The 16,188-nt window shown below is 36.9% G+C and overlaps 1 protein-coding gene across 3 annotated transcripts in view; it reads right to left on the bottom strand.

The window, feature by feature from the left end:
* The window catches only part of TDRD9 (tudor domain containing 9), a 68,975-nt gene that overhangs the window by 19,903 nt on the left and 32,884 nt on the right, over positions 1-16,188 (bottom strand). For all 3 annotated transcript variants that reach the window (XM_064423202.1, XM_064423204.1, XM_064423201.1), the window contains exons 8-20: positions 12,463-12,566; positions 11,583-11,641; positions 8,622-8,673; positions 8,384-8,468; positions 7,609-7,666; positions 6,947-7,051; positions 5,156-5,253; positions 4,662-4,793; positions 3,892-4,054; positions 3,745-3,808; positions 3,231-3,294; positions 1,709-1,753; positions 215-268 (exon numbers count right to left, since the gene is read on the bottom strand). In XM_064423202.1, the coding sequence (XP_064279272.1) occupies positions 215-268; positions 1,709-1,753; positions 3,231-3,294; positions 3,745-3,808; positions 3,892-4,054; positions 4,662-4,793; positions 5,156-5,253; positions 6,947-7,051; positions 7,609-7,666; positions 8,384-8,468; positions 8,622-8,673; positions 11,583-11,641; positions 12,463-12,566 (1,083 nt within the window). The remainder of the gene's footprint in view (positions 1-214; positions 269-1,708; positions 1,754-3,230; positions 3,295-3,744; positions 3,809-3,891; positions 4,055-4,661; positions 4,794-5,155; positions 5,254-6,946; positions 7,052-7,608; positions 7,667-8,383; positions 8,469-8,621; positions 8,674-11,582; positions 11,642-12,462; positions 12,567-16,188) is intronic.

The raw sequence follows: 16,188 nt of genomic DNA on the forward strand, positions 1-16,188 counted from the left end.
TTAAAAATATGTTAAGCAGTTAATAATTTAACCACTCTATTTATCATAACAAAATTCCTTTCAACTAAATTCATAGTTCATTTTAAGAAAATGAACATCTACATATATTGATAGATATGTGACACAGTAGGTTTACCCAAGATTTTAACATGTACAGAGAATGAGGAAAGTTAAATCCTTCTGCTTATAAAAACTACTACCTATCTAATCTTACCTCTTTGATCTTGTTTATATGAACACAATTAGATCGACCCCACTCAAGCTCTTCCTGGAAAAGAAAGTTACAATGTTTTTTCTTCTGCTAGTAAACCTTATCTCACATTCTTCTGCATGGACACAAATAGTAGTTACATATAGCAACAGAAGAATTTAATCACATTTCACAGCTTTGCATTCATACTAAGTATTGTGACATGCATGAACATGTAAGACAGTTATGTATTTGACTAAAATCATACTTTGGTTATCACCAATGCAGCTGTGGGTCATCTAACCTTTCCATTATCAACCCACAAGTCCAACTGCTCTGTGCTGCTACTAAAAAGCCTACTTTAACATTCACACCTAGAGAATCACAGGAATGCTATGGTTTGGAAAGACCTCCAAGATCCTCAAGTCCAACCACTAACCCAGCACTGCTGTGTCCAGAACTAAACCATGTCCCGAAGTGCCATACCCACACAGCATCTCAAGAAATCCACCACTTCTCCACACAGTCTGCTGAAACGTTTTCAGTGAAAAAATATTTCCTAATTCAAATTTAAATCTCTCCTGGTGCAACCTGAGGCCATTTTCTCTGCTTCTATCACCTGGGAGCAGGGGCCAACCCCCAGCTCAACATAACCTCTTTTCAGGCGGTTGTAGAGCAATAAAGTCTCCCCTGAGCCCTCTTTCTCCAGACTAAAAGCTCCCAGGTCCCTCAACAGCTCCACTGCCCTTCTCTGGACATGTTCCAGCACCTCAGTGTCCTCCAGTATTTTCTACACAGGACTCAAGGTGTGGCCTCACCAGTGCCAAGTACAGGAGGGGAGGGAAAAAATCATTGCCCTGGTCCTGCTGGCCACATTACTGCTGATACAAGCCAGGATGGCACTGGACTTCTTGGCAATCTGGGAACACTTACAAAAAACTCAGAACATCTTTCTTTGCATGCACATCTTTATCAGAGAGTCTGGCCACCCTGGCTACTTGTAACTCAGTGTATGTTATGCATTGGTGATCATAAAAGATACTACACTCTGAAAGAACAAGGGAAATAAAAAAGGTTTTATCTCATACACATGAAAGAAGGACTGGGGGCATGCTACTGGTTTTTGTGACTGATGCACTTAAACATCTTCCATCTTTCAGGGTTTTCTGAGGGCACAGAAATCTGTGTATTTAAAAAGAGATACTTATGCACAATAAAAGTGTTTCTTTCAACTACAGCTCAATTTCCCTTTTTAGACTGGATTTCAAACCCTCTGGCCACTGTTGATTCATCTGTGGAAGGAGCTAACATAGGGGATCATCTTCAAGTAACTTTGCACTGGATTCAAATGCTCACTTTCTCTCAAAGCCTAGCCTATTTAAGTACAAAAAGTCATAATTATTATAAATAAACATTGCTAGCAAAAACTTCTTACTTTTCATATTTACTATAAAAATAAAATACTCCAGCACTTAAGTCACCAACCTTGAAAAGAGAAGAAGAAAAATTTTAACTAACCTTGGGATTTCTCAGTTTGCCTTTTTCCTTGCAGGCCTGCCATGCCTAAGAAAAAATAGGATAGTATTCAGATACAAAATGTAATGCTTCAGTAATAATCATTACAAGCATTAACATGACATTTAAAATTATAAGGTTAGTTTTTTAACAACAGGCTGTCCACCTGGCTGTATGAGAGGAAATGGAGGGAGTTTTAAAGCATATGCAAACATCCACAAATTATTAGAACAATTTGGATGCTTAATTTTACGCTGTAATAAAGTAGATTACTTTCAAAACTACTCTCTTTTTCCTCCTTGCTTTGGGACAAAAGCAGTGAAATGACTGATTCAGGTAAGTTCTGATGCAAATGGCTCCCAGAAAATAGGCTGGTAGAGAAATTAAAAGACCAAGCATATTAATGAAAATTTCTTCATTATTAGGCAGCTTATGACAGATGCCTGCAGAATCCATTTCTAGTTTGACAGCAAGTCACCTCATAATACAAGAATCCAGTTTACTGGGGACACTGACTACATGCAAGGTTGAACAGCCAGACTGCATTTCCCCACCTTGACAGAAAAGAAGGAATCCAACCTGAACCAAGGAGTTTGGAAACAAACTTTCCTGAACTTACCTGTTCTTTTCTGATACTCAGCCATTCAAAACAAAGCTTTCACATCACTCACACAAAGAGATACTTCACTGGAAGTTCTGTCTGAATGTTCGTGTTTATTTTCCAGGACAACATAAGGTTCTATAGAAACACCATCTTCAGATGAACAGGTGATAATTACCAGATGACACAAGGGAAATGGAAATATGTAACAGGACATAGGGAATTACGAAAACGTTATTTTTGAGCCTCGGGATTAGTGGATACAAGTGCCATACATGCCCATGTGTGCTTCAAAAAATTCTAATAGCAGAGTAGAAAAAAGAAAAAAAAACAAGTCCGTTTTGACCGAAGGCAACATGCTCAAAAAAGAGAGAATAAATTAAATCAGTAGCTGAAGATTTTGGACTCTCCAGAAGATTACAAAACACACCAGAGCATGGATTATAGAAAATGTTGGAATTTGAATAGCAAGTTCCTCTAGCAGAAGCCTTTGCTGTGCTGTACCAGCTCTGGCTCTGCCTGGAAGAATTGACCTCTGTCCATGGTACTGAGCCAGAAAACAGCCAAGAGTATCAAAAAAATAACATTTGCACAAAACCATCCCAAAGCCAAAGCTAAGAAGTTTGGAGACAGGTCACCAAACTCATTTTATACTAGAATTTACCAGTCCAAACTGCTCTTGGTTAAAAACAATCTACAAACATGACCACATCTCTGGCATTTCATTTTTGGCTATTAGAGTAGAGACAATTGAAACTTTACACAGCTGAACCAAGACTGCAAAAACATCAATATACAGCTATCAGTAATGTGAAGTCTTTAACAACTGCTAAGTAAATATGCTGCACTGATCCTACAGAAGTGAGAACCTTCATGCTGGTCTATCAGACTTCACTGTAATCTAAGCTGGAACAAAAGACTTACCCTAAATGCATTCAGAATTGCAATACAGTCACTCCTACTATTCCCAGCAAAAAACATTTTTTTCCTGTCAATACAAACATAAACTATTAGCAACAATGTTTTTCAAATACTGCATGTATTACACAGCTCAGTAACACCCTCCATGTCTTTAATAAACATGATCAATACACTTATTGTAATTCACGTCTCCTTGCTGAAGGAGATGCTCTGTATGAGCAGGATAATAAGTAATTGTCCTTGCTATTTAAAGAAGCATTTTAATAGACACACTGCCACATGAGGAAGGCAAAGCTGAAGAACCAGACTTGTGCTCAGGAAACAATGAGTTAGCTCTGTGATTTATGTTCCCAAATAAATAAATTCCAGTATCAGCTACTCAAAAAAGCTTCTTTTTGCACTGCTTGGCATTTCAACAGAAAATAAGACTCATGACACAGAAAATTATATTGAGCAGTCAACTCTGCCTTCTGCTCTCAAATGCAGTTAGGAAGTTATAAAACATCTGGGGCACTACCTGTATGCATCAACGTGCTTTTTGAAAGGTACTGCAAAAAAATTCCGTGAAGACAGTGCTGCAGCTACAACAAAAACAAATCAAAATTAAAACCTGCAAATCATGTGGTTCTAGAGAAATGTTCTCACATGTTCTTCTTTCAGTTACCTATAATGAGGCATTCCTCTAAGCAACCAAAGACATGCCCAAGGACTATCAATTTTCCAAGATGCAGGTCCACTGGCAACTGTGTCAACACCGTTCCTAAGAAAGTCAGCTCACCATCATGCAGATCATCTTCTGTTTGCACAGAGGTTGTAAGTGCTCCAAGCTAGAGAAATTAAAATGTATTCACTTGTAAAAGCTGACTAAGAAAACCTAAAACAAATTTTAAAGCCTGGTACTTTTGAAACCAAAGCTACTACATATACTGGATATAAAAGCAAGCTACAAATGATGCAAATATAATTTCTTATGCACTTTGGAAAATAACAAAGTTTAACGCAATGAAGATTCTCCCTTACCATCTTTATAATTGAAAATCAAAATCACTATCCTCCTTGTACAGGTGAGAAGGATATCTTCAGGCTGACCTCTATAAATCATACATTTTAAGAGTCTGATTTTTTACTTATTCATAAACAATGTCGCTTACCAAGGTCTTTTTTATTTCTCTATTCTTTCTCTCCATAGATTCTAGTCCTCAGAGAGTATCATTACTTCCTGATGAAATTACAATAGTGATTTAAAGATGCAACTACAGAAATTATGCTCAAAAGGATGGAAACCCAACAACAGAGCAAGGTGTGAAAGACTTTCTAGACACAGTTCATATCTGAGGTTCCAGTTAAGACTACTGCTGCCTTAAATACAAACAAAACCACTTCTGCAGTACATTCCTATTACCTTGATTGTGACAACAGTAAAAGGAAGCCTACCTCTTTCAGCTGAAGTATTGTACGTTCAATGTCAGCTACACTGGGTGGAGAAAGAGCTGTTGCCAGCAAGGCTTTTGGTTCCCCCATATCAAGCTTCTTTAACTTTAAGACTGCAGATCCTAATGGACAATGCTGAAGGGAAGACAAGATTATTGTTACTCTCCCCTCATGGGAAGTGTGGCAAAGTGTTTTATATGAAAAACTAAGTTTACAATTCAGCAAAATCTGAAGTTAATTGTGTACAACAAGGGTTTACTTTCTTTTGAGTAGATTGCTTATTTCTAATCCACATCAATTTTACTGCCATAATGTAACTCCTCCTATAAGGAAACTTTGTGGAATGATCTTTGTCAAATAGTTATCAAATTGAATTCTAGTCAATACTATTAGTTATTAGTAACTCTTCCAATCATCTTCAGAGAAAGTAAAGCAAAGCTTCTCTGCTATGACTACAGGCATTAAAGGAAACCTAATCCTAAACCCAAAAGCCTTACCAGCATCTCAGGTTCTGACTTCTCTGGAATACAGTCTGCCCAGAAGTCCTTGCGTATGAGCCTGTAACAATAGCCTTTGGAAACACGTCCAGCACGACCTTCACATAAAAGAACAAATCACCAATTTTAAATTGCACAAGTTTTTTCCAAACCCATCCATCTACAAACCCTCTGGGCAGCTGAGCAGCACACGACAGCTGATGCTGCAGGCTGAGCAGTGTTCTGCTCTCTCTCAGCAGACAAGCCCAGAGGACACAGAAGGGTAGGACAAAAAAATTTTACTTTCATAGGAGCAGTAACTAACAAAAGAATTACATAACTACTTCACTCAAATACCTCTTTCACATAACTGCCCTCAAATCAACAGCCATTTTTCTCAGTTGAACAGGCATTTCCTATTTGACTCTACAGCTAGAAAATAAATCTTCAATATAAACAACTTCTAAGCTACAATGATAAACAGCAAAACATCTTTATGATCTACTATTTACAGAAAACACAATGACTCAGAAGTCTGTCTTTATAAATCCAAACACCATTTACTTTAACCAAGTAAAAGGTACTCCTTCTCTGTGGGATACTCCACTAGACAATCAGGCCACGTTTTTAAGCCACATGCACAAGCCCAAGTCTTCTACACAGAATGTTACTTCTGCTGGTTGTACATTGGCTGATTGTTGAGACCTCTGCTGACCAGGAACCAAATGGAAATAAATCTGTATATTGGGGCTCATGGGCTCACAGTGCGGTCTTGAAAAGGGGTGGCTATTGTGGTGGCTTCTGTGAGAAGCTGCTGGAAACTTCCCCCATATCTGACAGTGCAAGAGTGTGAGGAAGCAGCAGCAGCAGAGAGAATGCATGATGAACTAACCACAATCCCCAATTTCCATCCCTGTGTTCCACTAGGGCAGAGAAGGCAGAGAAACTGGGAGTGAGTCCAAGCCTGGGAAGGAATGGAGGGAAGCTGTTTAAGATTTGGCTTTATTTTTCACCACTCAGGACTGATTTGTTTGGTAAGAAAATTAAATTAATTTCCCCAAGCTGAGTCTGTTTTGCCTGTGATGGTAATTGCTGAGTGATCTCCCTGTCTTCATCTCAAACCCTGAGCCTTCTATCACCATTTTCCTTCCTGTCCAGATGAGGAGAGGGGAGTGACAGAGCAGCTTTGGTGGGTATCTGGCACCCAGCTGTAATTGTAAAGACCCCATAATAATTAAAAATTACAGTCTTTTTAGATCTGAAGATATCACTGCTATTAATTTATTTAGTATTATTTTTGACTGACATTAAAAAGAGATTGATATTTAAGAGGACTGTCTTACCAGAAGAGACAATATGGAATCTTATTTATCCTTGTGCTATGAACACTGGTGTAGACTAGAAACACTGCTGTGGATATTTCAACTCATTAACAGTAACATATACACATGAAAGCTCCTTTATCTGCTGCAGCTCACAAGCAGTTCATAAATACCTAGCAGTACATATCACCCCTTTTCAAAAATAGTCTGTGATAAAATTGCTAATCAATACCAAAGAATCCATGGTCTGTGAATTTTAAAACTTTTCGCTAAGATACAAAACACTCCTCTGCAAATATACTTGAGAAAAAAAATTATTCACACAGAGTTGTTTATTCCCATTTTTATATCCCAACATGGTAAAGACTTATCAAGTATTAATGGCCAAAATAATCTGGTTTTTTTACTATTAATACAAGAAAAAGCAACAAAGAATTGCTCATGAAGGTCAGCTTCTAAAATTCCTTTGCATTACCTGTTGTCATCTTACCTTTTCTTTGATTACAGTTTGTCTTAGATGCCCAACAAAGCCTCAAACTTTGGTAATTAGTTTCCTTATCGCAAAACAAAATTTTAGTTAAGCAGAAATCTATCACTGCAAGTAAGAAAAAAAAAATCCTCATGGCAGTGGAAAGAAATACATGAGAATAATCTGTATTATCAGAAACATCTGAGTAACTTGAATAGCAATAAAAAGAACATCAGATTTATAAATAATCAGACCCAAGATATTCTGAATACTAATCAAACTCCTAATAGATCTTACTGTAAAAATAATAAATCACTGTAGATGCTAATCCTTAAAAGGCAATCATTTCTGCATTTAGAAACTCTGGATGAAAATATGCTTAAACTGATGCGATTATTTCAAAACATAGTCAGAATGTGATTAAAAATCTTAACTTGTGACATGAGGTCTGGCTCTGCTTGTTACTGCATTTAAAATTACCCCTTAGTGAAGACTCAAACCAACCTCCCACTCAGTAGCTCTATTTGCTCATATATTCAGATTTCTCTGTTGTGAAAGTAATAATTCAACACGCCAACAGCAGTGCTTTGAACAGTGACATATCCTGGAGACCAAACCTAGCACAAGTATGGAAAATATTTCAAACACAATGTATAGAGAATTAGAAGATTTAGACAACTTACCATACTTAACATCAGGAACTGTTACAGAGCTCTCAGCTACATTGGTAGCTAGAATAACCTGAGTTTTGAAGCAAAAAAAGAACAAGGAATGCATAAACAAAAAATTACTTCCATTAATGTTTCTACATGAAAAATCCAACTTGCTATGAAGAAATATAATTGTAATGGCAACACAGCATTTCTGCTCTGCATACTAAAAAAAGCAATACCACGCAAGAACAATACAAAACCCCTTGTATTTTCTTGTTCTGAGCTAAAAAAGCATAATAATGCAGTGTAGCATTAGTGTACAGGAAGAATGGCAATATTTCCTTGTGCCTTTGCCATAAGGAAACATCACACTATTGGCAGCAATACTCTCTTAGTAACAGCAGATGAAGAAAACCGAGGCAGCAGTGACAATGTGGGGCACACAGTGGGACAGTCCCCCACACTGGGGCTCTACTTTGCTGTTCAGTGCCACCAGCAGCATCCCCCTGTCATGGAGGTGCAAGAATCAACATGCACAAACCATTCTGAAGGATAAGAACAGGCAATAGTTTGAGGGTAACTTCCCCAAGGCTAATGCACCTCTCTTGAGGTCTGCACACCAGTTAAAACAACAGCTTGGTAAGAAAGGCCATCAGTTTACACACTGAAAAACTGAAGTTCTTTGTCCTCATAAAATGGTTTGAGTTAGACCAGCTAATATTACTTAAATACATTATTATTTGCTATTAGTACTCTAGCAAAAGATTTCACATGCTTAAAAAAGTCATGATTTAAAAATATTTACTTTTCTGTAGCCAGGAACCGTAGCTGAAAATACTTTACTTTGTTCCTCCAATGTTGCACATGCATGAAGTGGGTACACTTGCCACCTAAAAAAATATATTAGTGAAATATTTACTGATGCAAGAATATTAAAGTTGATTACGCTTCTGTGCTAAACCCTATTACGCACTTAAAACTCATGCAGCTGAAAGACTCATATTCAGGTTTAACTGAATTGAAACAAATGTGGTCTAACTTACCTTTGGTATTTATCTGAGAGGCATGAGTGCATGTATCTTATTTCACCTAAACCTACGGAAAAAGTAATCATGAGTTTAATTTTTCATTTTAGTCATCAGGAACAATTCAAACACATCTACTTCACCTATTAACTGCCTGTCATTATTACCTCTTTTTTACCATATAATAAAATGGTAGAAGAATTAAACAGCAAATATAATAAAACTCTGAAAACCAGTCAGTCAATTTTTGAAGAACCATTTGGCATTAATTTTACACTTAATAAAGATATAAAGGCAATTTGACAACATTCCATTATTAGTCCTCATTTCAGTTTCTTATAACTGACAACACATGCTGAATATCTGTCTGGTTTAGGCTAAAATTGGGTATTTCTGCCAAAACAAGTTCTTTCAATGAACAGGGCCAAGGGAAAAAAAACAGCTATTTCTGTCTCAGCCATCTCACCTGTGGCCATTCCAGTGCCCATTTTCTGGGGCATGCATTTCACATCTGCCGGGGGAAATCTTATGACTAAGGGATGTTTTCTGTTTTCCTAAATACCTCCACAGACATAAAACCTTTCTGAGAAGTTTAGTTTGCTTCTTATTGAGACTTCAATTCCAAATGCCCCATTTTCAAAAGCCTGTCCCACAGCGGCCTTCCATGGAGGCTGTTTTTACAATTAAAAAGTTTGATTCATGTTTGGCAGAGCAGACTCTGCATCATCACTGTTAACAGAAATTAATTAGTCAGTCTGTAATTACTGACTAGACACAGCAGGCAGTATCTGCTGATGAGTTTCAGAAGTGACAAGAGTTGACTGACCATGACACCTACAGAACACAAGGATCCCACCAGGAGACAAAGGTCTCAGAATGAAATGGGAACTAGTAACATAACCTATTTGGCAAACATACAACAACAGTAAGGAGAGCAGGGCATAGAGAAGTGCAGAAGAAAATATGGAACAGACAAAAACTGAGACCAACACCAGCAGAACAGATAAAATTAGATCATTTGGAACATCTTCATGCATGTACATTAAGAAAATTACGGTTTAACACAGTACTTTGCACCACCCGTTACCTACAAAGAGGCAAGTTCTGGAACCAAAGGAGAGTTGAGTACTGAAGAATACTTATCTATAAAGAATCAGACTTAGCATTACCAAAAAAAAAAAAAAAAAAAAAAAAAAAAAAAAAATTAAGCAGTGATCAAGACAGGCAATTAGAAGGGAAAACATGGCATCCTAGGCATCCTACTTGAGACAGCTGCAGCTCCTTTTGGAATCAGACTCCACCCCATCACTGAATTCCACAAAGACAGTGGGCAAATATCCCTTAACAGCATCCTCAGCACAGCACTGCTCTTTCTGGCTGCTGCTGCACACTCAACTTGACAAGCCAGTGGGAGAGTTATTTTTAATGTTCAAAATGCTGTGTAATCGTTAGCCCTCAAAAAAGCAGCATCTCAAATCAACTTCCTAAATGTGGATGTTAAATGTGTAAAAATAACCCAAAGCTCTGCCTCAGTGTAAACGGAGGGCTCGCCTCCCCTCTTCTCCAGTTCTGTATAAAACATTTGTGAGGGAAATTTCAAGGGGTGTTTGCTAATTCTGTGGTCAGGATCAGTCATGAGCATCCAGTTTAAAACCAGACAAGGTCAAACACTGAACAAATAAAATACAAACCTGAGTGTACCAGATTATTACCACACAGGTTTCCACAAATTTACCAAATGTACTTAAACAAAAAAAAATCCAAAACAAACTTAAAAAACCAAAACAAACAAAAAACCAACTCAAGATGAAAGATGAAGATTTAGGATTTGAAAATGCTAAGGAGTAATTTCAGACTGAAATGAAGCCTCAGAGGGGCTGAGACAATCTGAAAACTCACCAGACAAACACCAATATCAGAAGCCAGAGGCAACAGATATGGTCTCCCCAACCTTATTAATCACAAACTGGAATGGGCATTACATTGACACAATGAAGTCATTCCTTCTACCCATTAATTTTATAGTGAATGTCTTTCCAAGAAAGGCAGCTCTAATGCCTTTTAGCTAGTGGGGAGCACTCTCCAAGGAAAGCTGCTCTGCACATGCAGTGTATCTTTCAGCTGGTGTGCTGGGATTCCAGCCCCAGTCCTGGCATGCCTATTCCTAAGCTCAACACAGCAGGGAGATGACATTCATAAACATTTTACAGAGTTAGGAAGTCCTGGTAGGGGCAGACTTCACTGTGTCCAAGGGACAGCTGCCCTGGACAGGCAGGTGACTCTCCCCTTGAACACAACCAAATCTTTTCCAAGTTTTAAATTAACAAATGTTCAGCACATAAAGTAAAAGAATATTTGAAACCACCAGGTTAACAGATTTATGATGTTCAGGAAAACTACTCTGCAGGCTAGTTACACTGCCTCTAAAATCCAGCTAACGAGTTTAAATAAAAATGGCAGTCAACACAAAAGCCTACAGTAATTTCTGTGCAAAACACCTTAGGTTTCATTCCTTAAAGAAGACCACAGGTACAGGCAGTTTTCTGATCAATAACCTCTAATGTCATCATGTGTACTTTTGAGCATGCCAACCACACCAACCAATGTACATGGAACGAAAAACATGAATTTGAGCTTTTACAACAATTTAAATGAAGACCACACTATATGCAGATAAGGAAACATGTCTAAAAGAATCCTAGGAGCTTCATACAATCATTAATAATTGCACCAAAAAAATTAGCAACTGCTTTTCTGCAGTTTAACTACAGAATTAACTTCATTATTTTTAAAATACATAACATCTTAATTTTTGACTCACAGCTTTTCCAATTACTGCCACAATTAAACCAGTTTCCAAGAAAAAATGCCCAAAGAGACCTCATTTAAGTATGTGTTTAATGAATCCCTGGAAGAAGCGCCAGAAGAAAGCTCATTAGATGACAAATAACAAAAAAGAAAGTTAAGACATATACTCGCCTGGCAAAAACACAAGCACGCTGCCACGTTCCAATGTACCACTCCAGCTCTTTTTCTCCCTAACAAGAAAACACAGCTTCATTAGTTTTACAGTCTCAATCTACCTCATTACCCCAAGTTATTTTATTCTGGAAGAACAAGCAGAAGTGCACATTTTTTGTAATATGTATTATTCAAACTTCTCGAAGAAATGAAATCTCAACCATTATTTGCAACTTTGCTTTCTGAAAAATGCAAGATATAAACACTAGAACCAGAGCAATAGGTTTAGTGTTTTTCTTCAAAACTATGACAAAACAGAAAGAGTCTCATTCTACAATGAAAATAACCAGAATTAGGTTACATAACACACAGTGTTAGACAGAAGTGGTAGAAGTAACTTTATTACATTTTCAGATATCACATCTGAATATCACATGCAATATTACATCTTCAGCTACTAAACATCAATTTACAAAACACAGAGCAGCAAAATCCATTATTTACTTATTTCACATGTCATTAAGGCATTAAACAGCCAGTGAAAATTAATGCCTAGCTTTTATCCTTTTTTTCCCATGAGATAACTTATGTTTTAGGCTAGAATATAAAATAGTATCATTTATATTTATATAATTCTTGATATAAATAATTCTCAGCTCTGTTCTGCAGTAAAGAATGCATCTTCCATATGACATGGCTGCCTCGAATAGTCACTCATGCTTCAGGGCATGACGTGCACTTTAGGAACACTGGGTACAAATCAAACAAATATGTAAAATAAAGGCAGAGATGCAAGTAAAAATTAAGTTTCCACTGATAACTAGGGACTCTGCTGCTGCCTAATTAGATTCTCATTTCCCCAAGAGACACTTATTCCAGATCTTGAACTGCATCTTACCCATTGCTCCTCTTTTCCAACTCATCAAATGACTGAATCAGAGACACTGCCACTTGGTACATTTTCTGTTCTATCACTGGTTCCCCAAGGCTGTCACGATGAAACTGTTTGGAGAAGGAGGCAATGAGGTTAACACAGCATAACTGGCTAAAAGACTGTAGTTCACATATGTATTTCAATTTCTCAAGTGTTTTTAATTCAAACTGATCCAGTACAGAAGAAGTAACTTCATCTGATGAACTTATTACCTTCTAAATAGAAAAAATTTCTAAATAGAAATTTTTCTTCAAGCATCCTACAATTTTAATGCTGAAGAAATACTTCTGATATTTACCTACTTAAGCACCAGCCCACCCTCCATTAATTTGCAGAACATGCTCCTTATCCTGAAGTGTCAAGCACACGGGAACTGAGCAGAACTCATGGGAACAGGATGAATTTGTGTAGGGAAGGCAGAGTGCTTCTCACAGGTGCTATTACACAGATCTCTCTACCTGCCTGCACATAAACCATGTACCTCATTCTCCTTTAAATTGATTTTGCATTTAATGGGTTTTGGTCACACCCTGCCAAAGAATTACTGTTCTGCTGAACTCAATGGAACCATGGTGATCTGTCTACACTGTTTTCCAGCATTCTGTACAAACTCAAGGCTTTAGTATTTAAGAACAAAAACCATCAAGTCTTCAGAGCAAAGACAGTAACTTAATCACTTTTCAGTTTTATGCTTAATGAACTAGACCTGCTATGAAAAAGGTCTATAGCATTACAGGTTTTTCTCTTGTAGGGAAAATAGCTTTTGATCATTGCTCACCTTTCACTCTCAGAGTTTATCCTCAGTCTAGTGTGAACTCTTTACTGAACCAAGTGTTTCAGAGAGCTAAAATCACAGACCACTTAACCATCTAAACTATTCAAATTAAATTAGTAATTTTTCTACCAGTTTCCCATTGTAAAGGAGCTCATAACAATCACAAAAGCCCAGCTCCTATCACCAATCTGGAAACACTGATTTAGATCAGCATTTGCTACTACAACTTCAGTCCTCAGGTTGATTAACCCAGCAGAAACTTTAAAAATACTTGATTGTTTTCTTCAAAGTGATTTTTGCTCCAATATATGTGAAAAATCTCAGCAAGTTCTCTTCTGGGCTGCTGCAATTTATGATTTTTTGGTTTATATTATCCCAGCTTAAATAACTGTCAAATTTGTCTTTTCAATTTTGCTACTGATTGTACCTTTAGTATTCTCTAACACGACAAGGCTTCCACATCACTCCTAATAAAAGGTAACAACGTGACAAATAGCAAATCCAAACCCAGTCAGCCCTGACTGAAATAATACAACATAATCAGAAGAGCTTTTGACAGCAGCTCACTACCTTCCATCAGGACTCTGACTCTAGCGCCATGGACATGAAGGAGTTTTTACCTTTGTAGGCCAAAAATGCATTTTGCTTCATTTCTTAAATTTGCATTTCATATTTCAAACACTATACAGAACAAAAGGCAAATATTTACACAACTAGCTTTAAAATTACCTACAGATACAACCTTCATGCATGTTGCATTAAACCTGTGTTTCAACGATTCCTTGGGGCTTAGTGGTTGCTGGTATGACAAAATCATTATTCTGTTAAACATCCAGAACAACTTGTTTACCAAGCCCATTATGCCACAAGAAAAATAAACTAGTTTTTTGTGAACCTATGCTCACAAATTAAGAAGCACACCTATAAATGACCCAAGAGTAAGCCAGTGCTACACTGAGAGATGTTTCTCCCTTATTTTTATTCTTTCCTACAAATGAAGTAATACAAGTAAAAAGCTTTATCTTTGGTTCAGCTGGATGTCTGTCTAGCCACAGCAGAGTTTATACAAACATGCATACAGAAGAAGAAAAAATAATGACTGGCATTTCTGTTCATCTTCCAAATTACAACAGCATCTATGAACTGACAAATTATTCAAGTCAAAACTAGCTCTAAAAATTTTATTATGTTTTACATAATCACATGCAGAAATGAGTGATGTATTAAAGCCAAGAGCCCTGCAGGATTCATGGAAGAATTCTACATCTCTACAGTAACATCCAATTATTTTAAGATTTTTGAGAAGGGATGAAGATTCACACTTCACAGCCAAGAGACAATTACAAAGAACTAAAATGATTTTGACTGAGATGCTTTAAGAAATTATTGAAGATTTATGTAATGTAGTTTTACAGTTATTAATTTTAAAATCAAAAGTAAACTTCGAAAAATTCTGTTTATCTAAAGAGCAATGATTGCATTTACTTTTAAGTGCTGTGTTTCTTTATGTAAATTTTACAGGCTTTTATAGGTGAAAATAAAACATCAAGAATTAAAGCCTGAAGCCTGTACCTCAGGCAGTTATCTGATTTATATGTTAGCATGATGAAAGATGTGCCTCAGCCTCCATATGGCAGCATTAACTCATTAACTGTCTTAATACATTCCACTTTCATTTCATTAGGATATTACACAAGCCATCTTAGACCTTCCACATTTTAATTTTTTAATTATAACTAGTACTGGGAGAAAAATCTTCACACACATCACCATAAGGAACAAGATCCGAACCAAGTGCTTTAGAATTCAATGTCACCCTTTTTTAATATAGATATAAAAGCAAAGAATCAATAACACTTAAGTGCTTCTATTGTTGCCCTAAGTCCACATCCTGGACAAACATACTCTCCCCATCCTGCTGAAAAACAGAATGGCTATACATAGGACAACACAAGATAAAGAATCAGATGAAAACTTTAAATAAAAAACACAGGGAAAAAAAGTATAAAAAGGGCTAAGCACTGAAAGCAGTTCCTTTGTTTGTGATCTCTGAGGTGAAAGGTGTGCAAGCTGACATTCAGCTCCAAGTGCAGCTATGACAAATCAAATTTGACTGAAGGAAACTTCTTACTCAATTTCCTGGTTATCTTTCTGTTGTCATCATCAAAAATCTTTTACAAAGCCCCATGTATTACATAACCTCCTCCCTATTATCTGGCTGTGATACTAATGTAAAAATGCTGATGGGCCAATGGCTACAAGCAGTGAGTTTGTTTCTTTGTTTGCATTTGAACTTCAACAGTTGACAGCCTTTTATTTTACCTTGCCTGTGCTGAAGCATAACCAATGCCAACATGAACACATATTGCTTATGTGGTACAGCATGAGCAATTATTTTCTTCTGGGCTTCCTATTTTATTTTGCCATTTTATTTTCTGCACAAGTGGTGGATGAAACCTGAACAGTAACAGTGTGTTCTCCCCACTGGTACTTTTTAAGTGCATGTCCCAACTCCTTCATTGTAATAACATTCTAATAGTGTTTTGCCTTATCAAAGCTGACTAATAATTACACCCACATCCCAGTTATTTTTAGACTGGGTATCATAATACAGGCCTGAGTGCATTTGTTGTATTCTGCTTTAACCTGTTTATTTTGCCTTGAACCATACCAGTGAAAGAGCTCACTCAAGTGAATTCCTACATAGCTGTTTTTCAAATGTAAAACAAACTCCTATTATAAAACCACAGAAAACAGATCACATATTTACATTCATTCCTTCATTATCTGATGTTTACACAGATACCTGCTATAATGTCAGAAATTCTAAAACAACAAAATATACAAAATACGTTCTGTGCAGCTTATGAGCTAGATTGATAAAGCAAACATATCTTCAGCCAGCACCTACTCTC

Source organism: Passer domesticus, chromosome 6, assembly GCF_036417665.1.
Source record: "Passer domesticus isolate bPasDom1 chromosome 6, bPasDom1.hap1, whole genome shotgun sequence".
In the NCBI taxonomy this organism is placed as follows: domain Eukaryota; kingdom Metazoa; phylum Chordata; class Aves; order Passeriformes; family Passeridae; genus Passer; species Passer domesticus.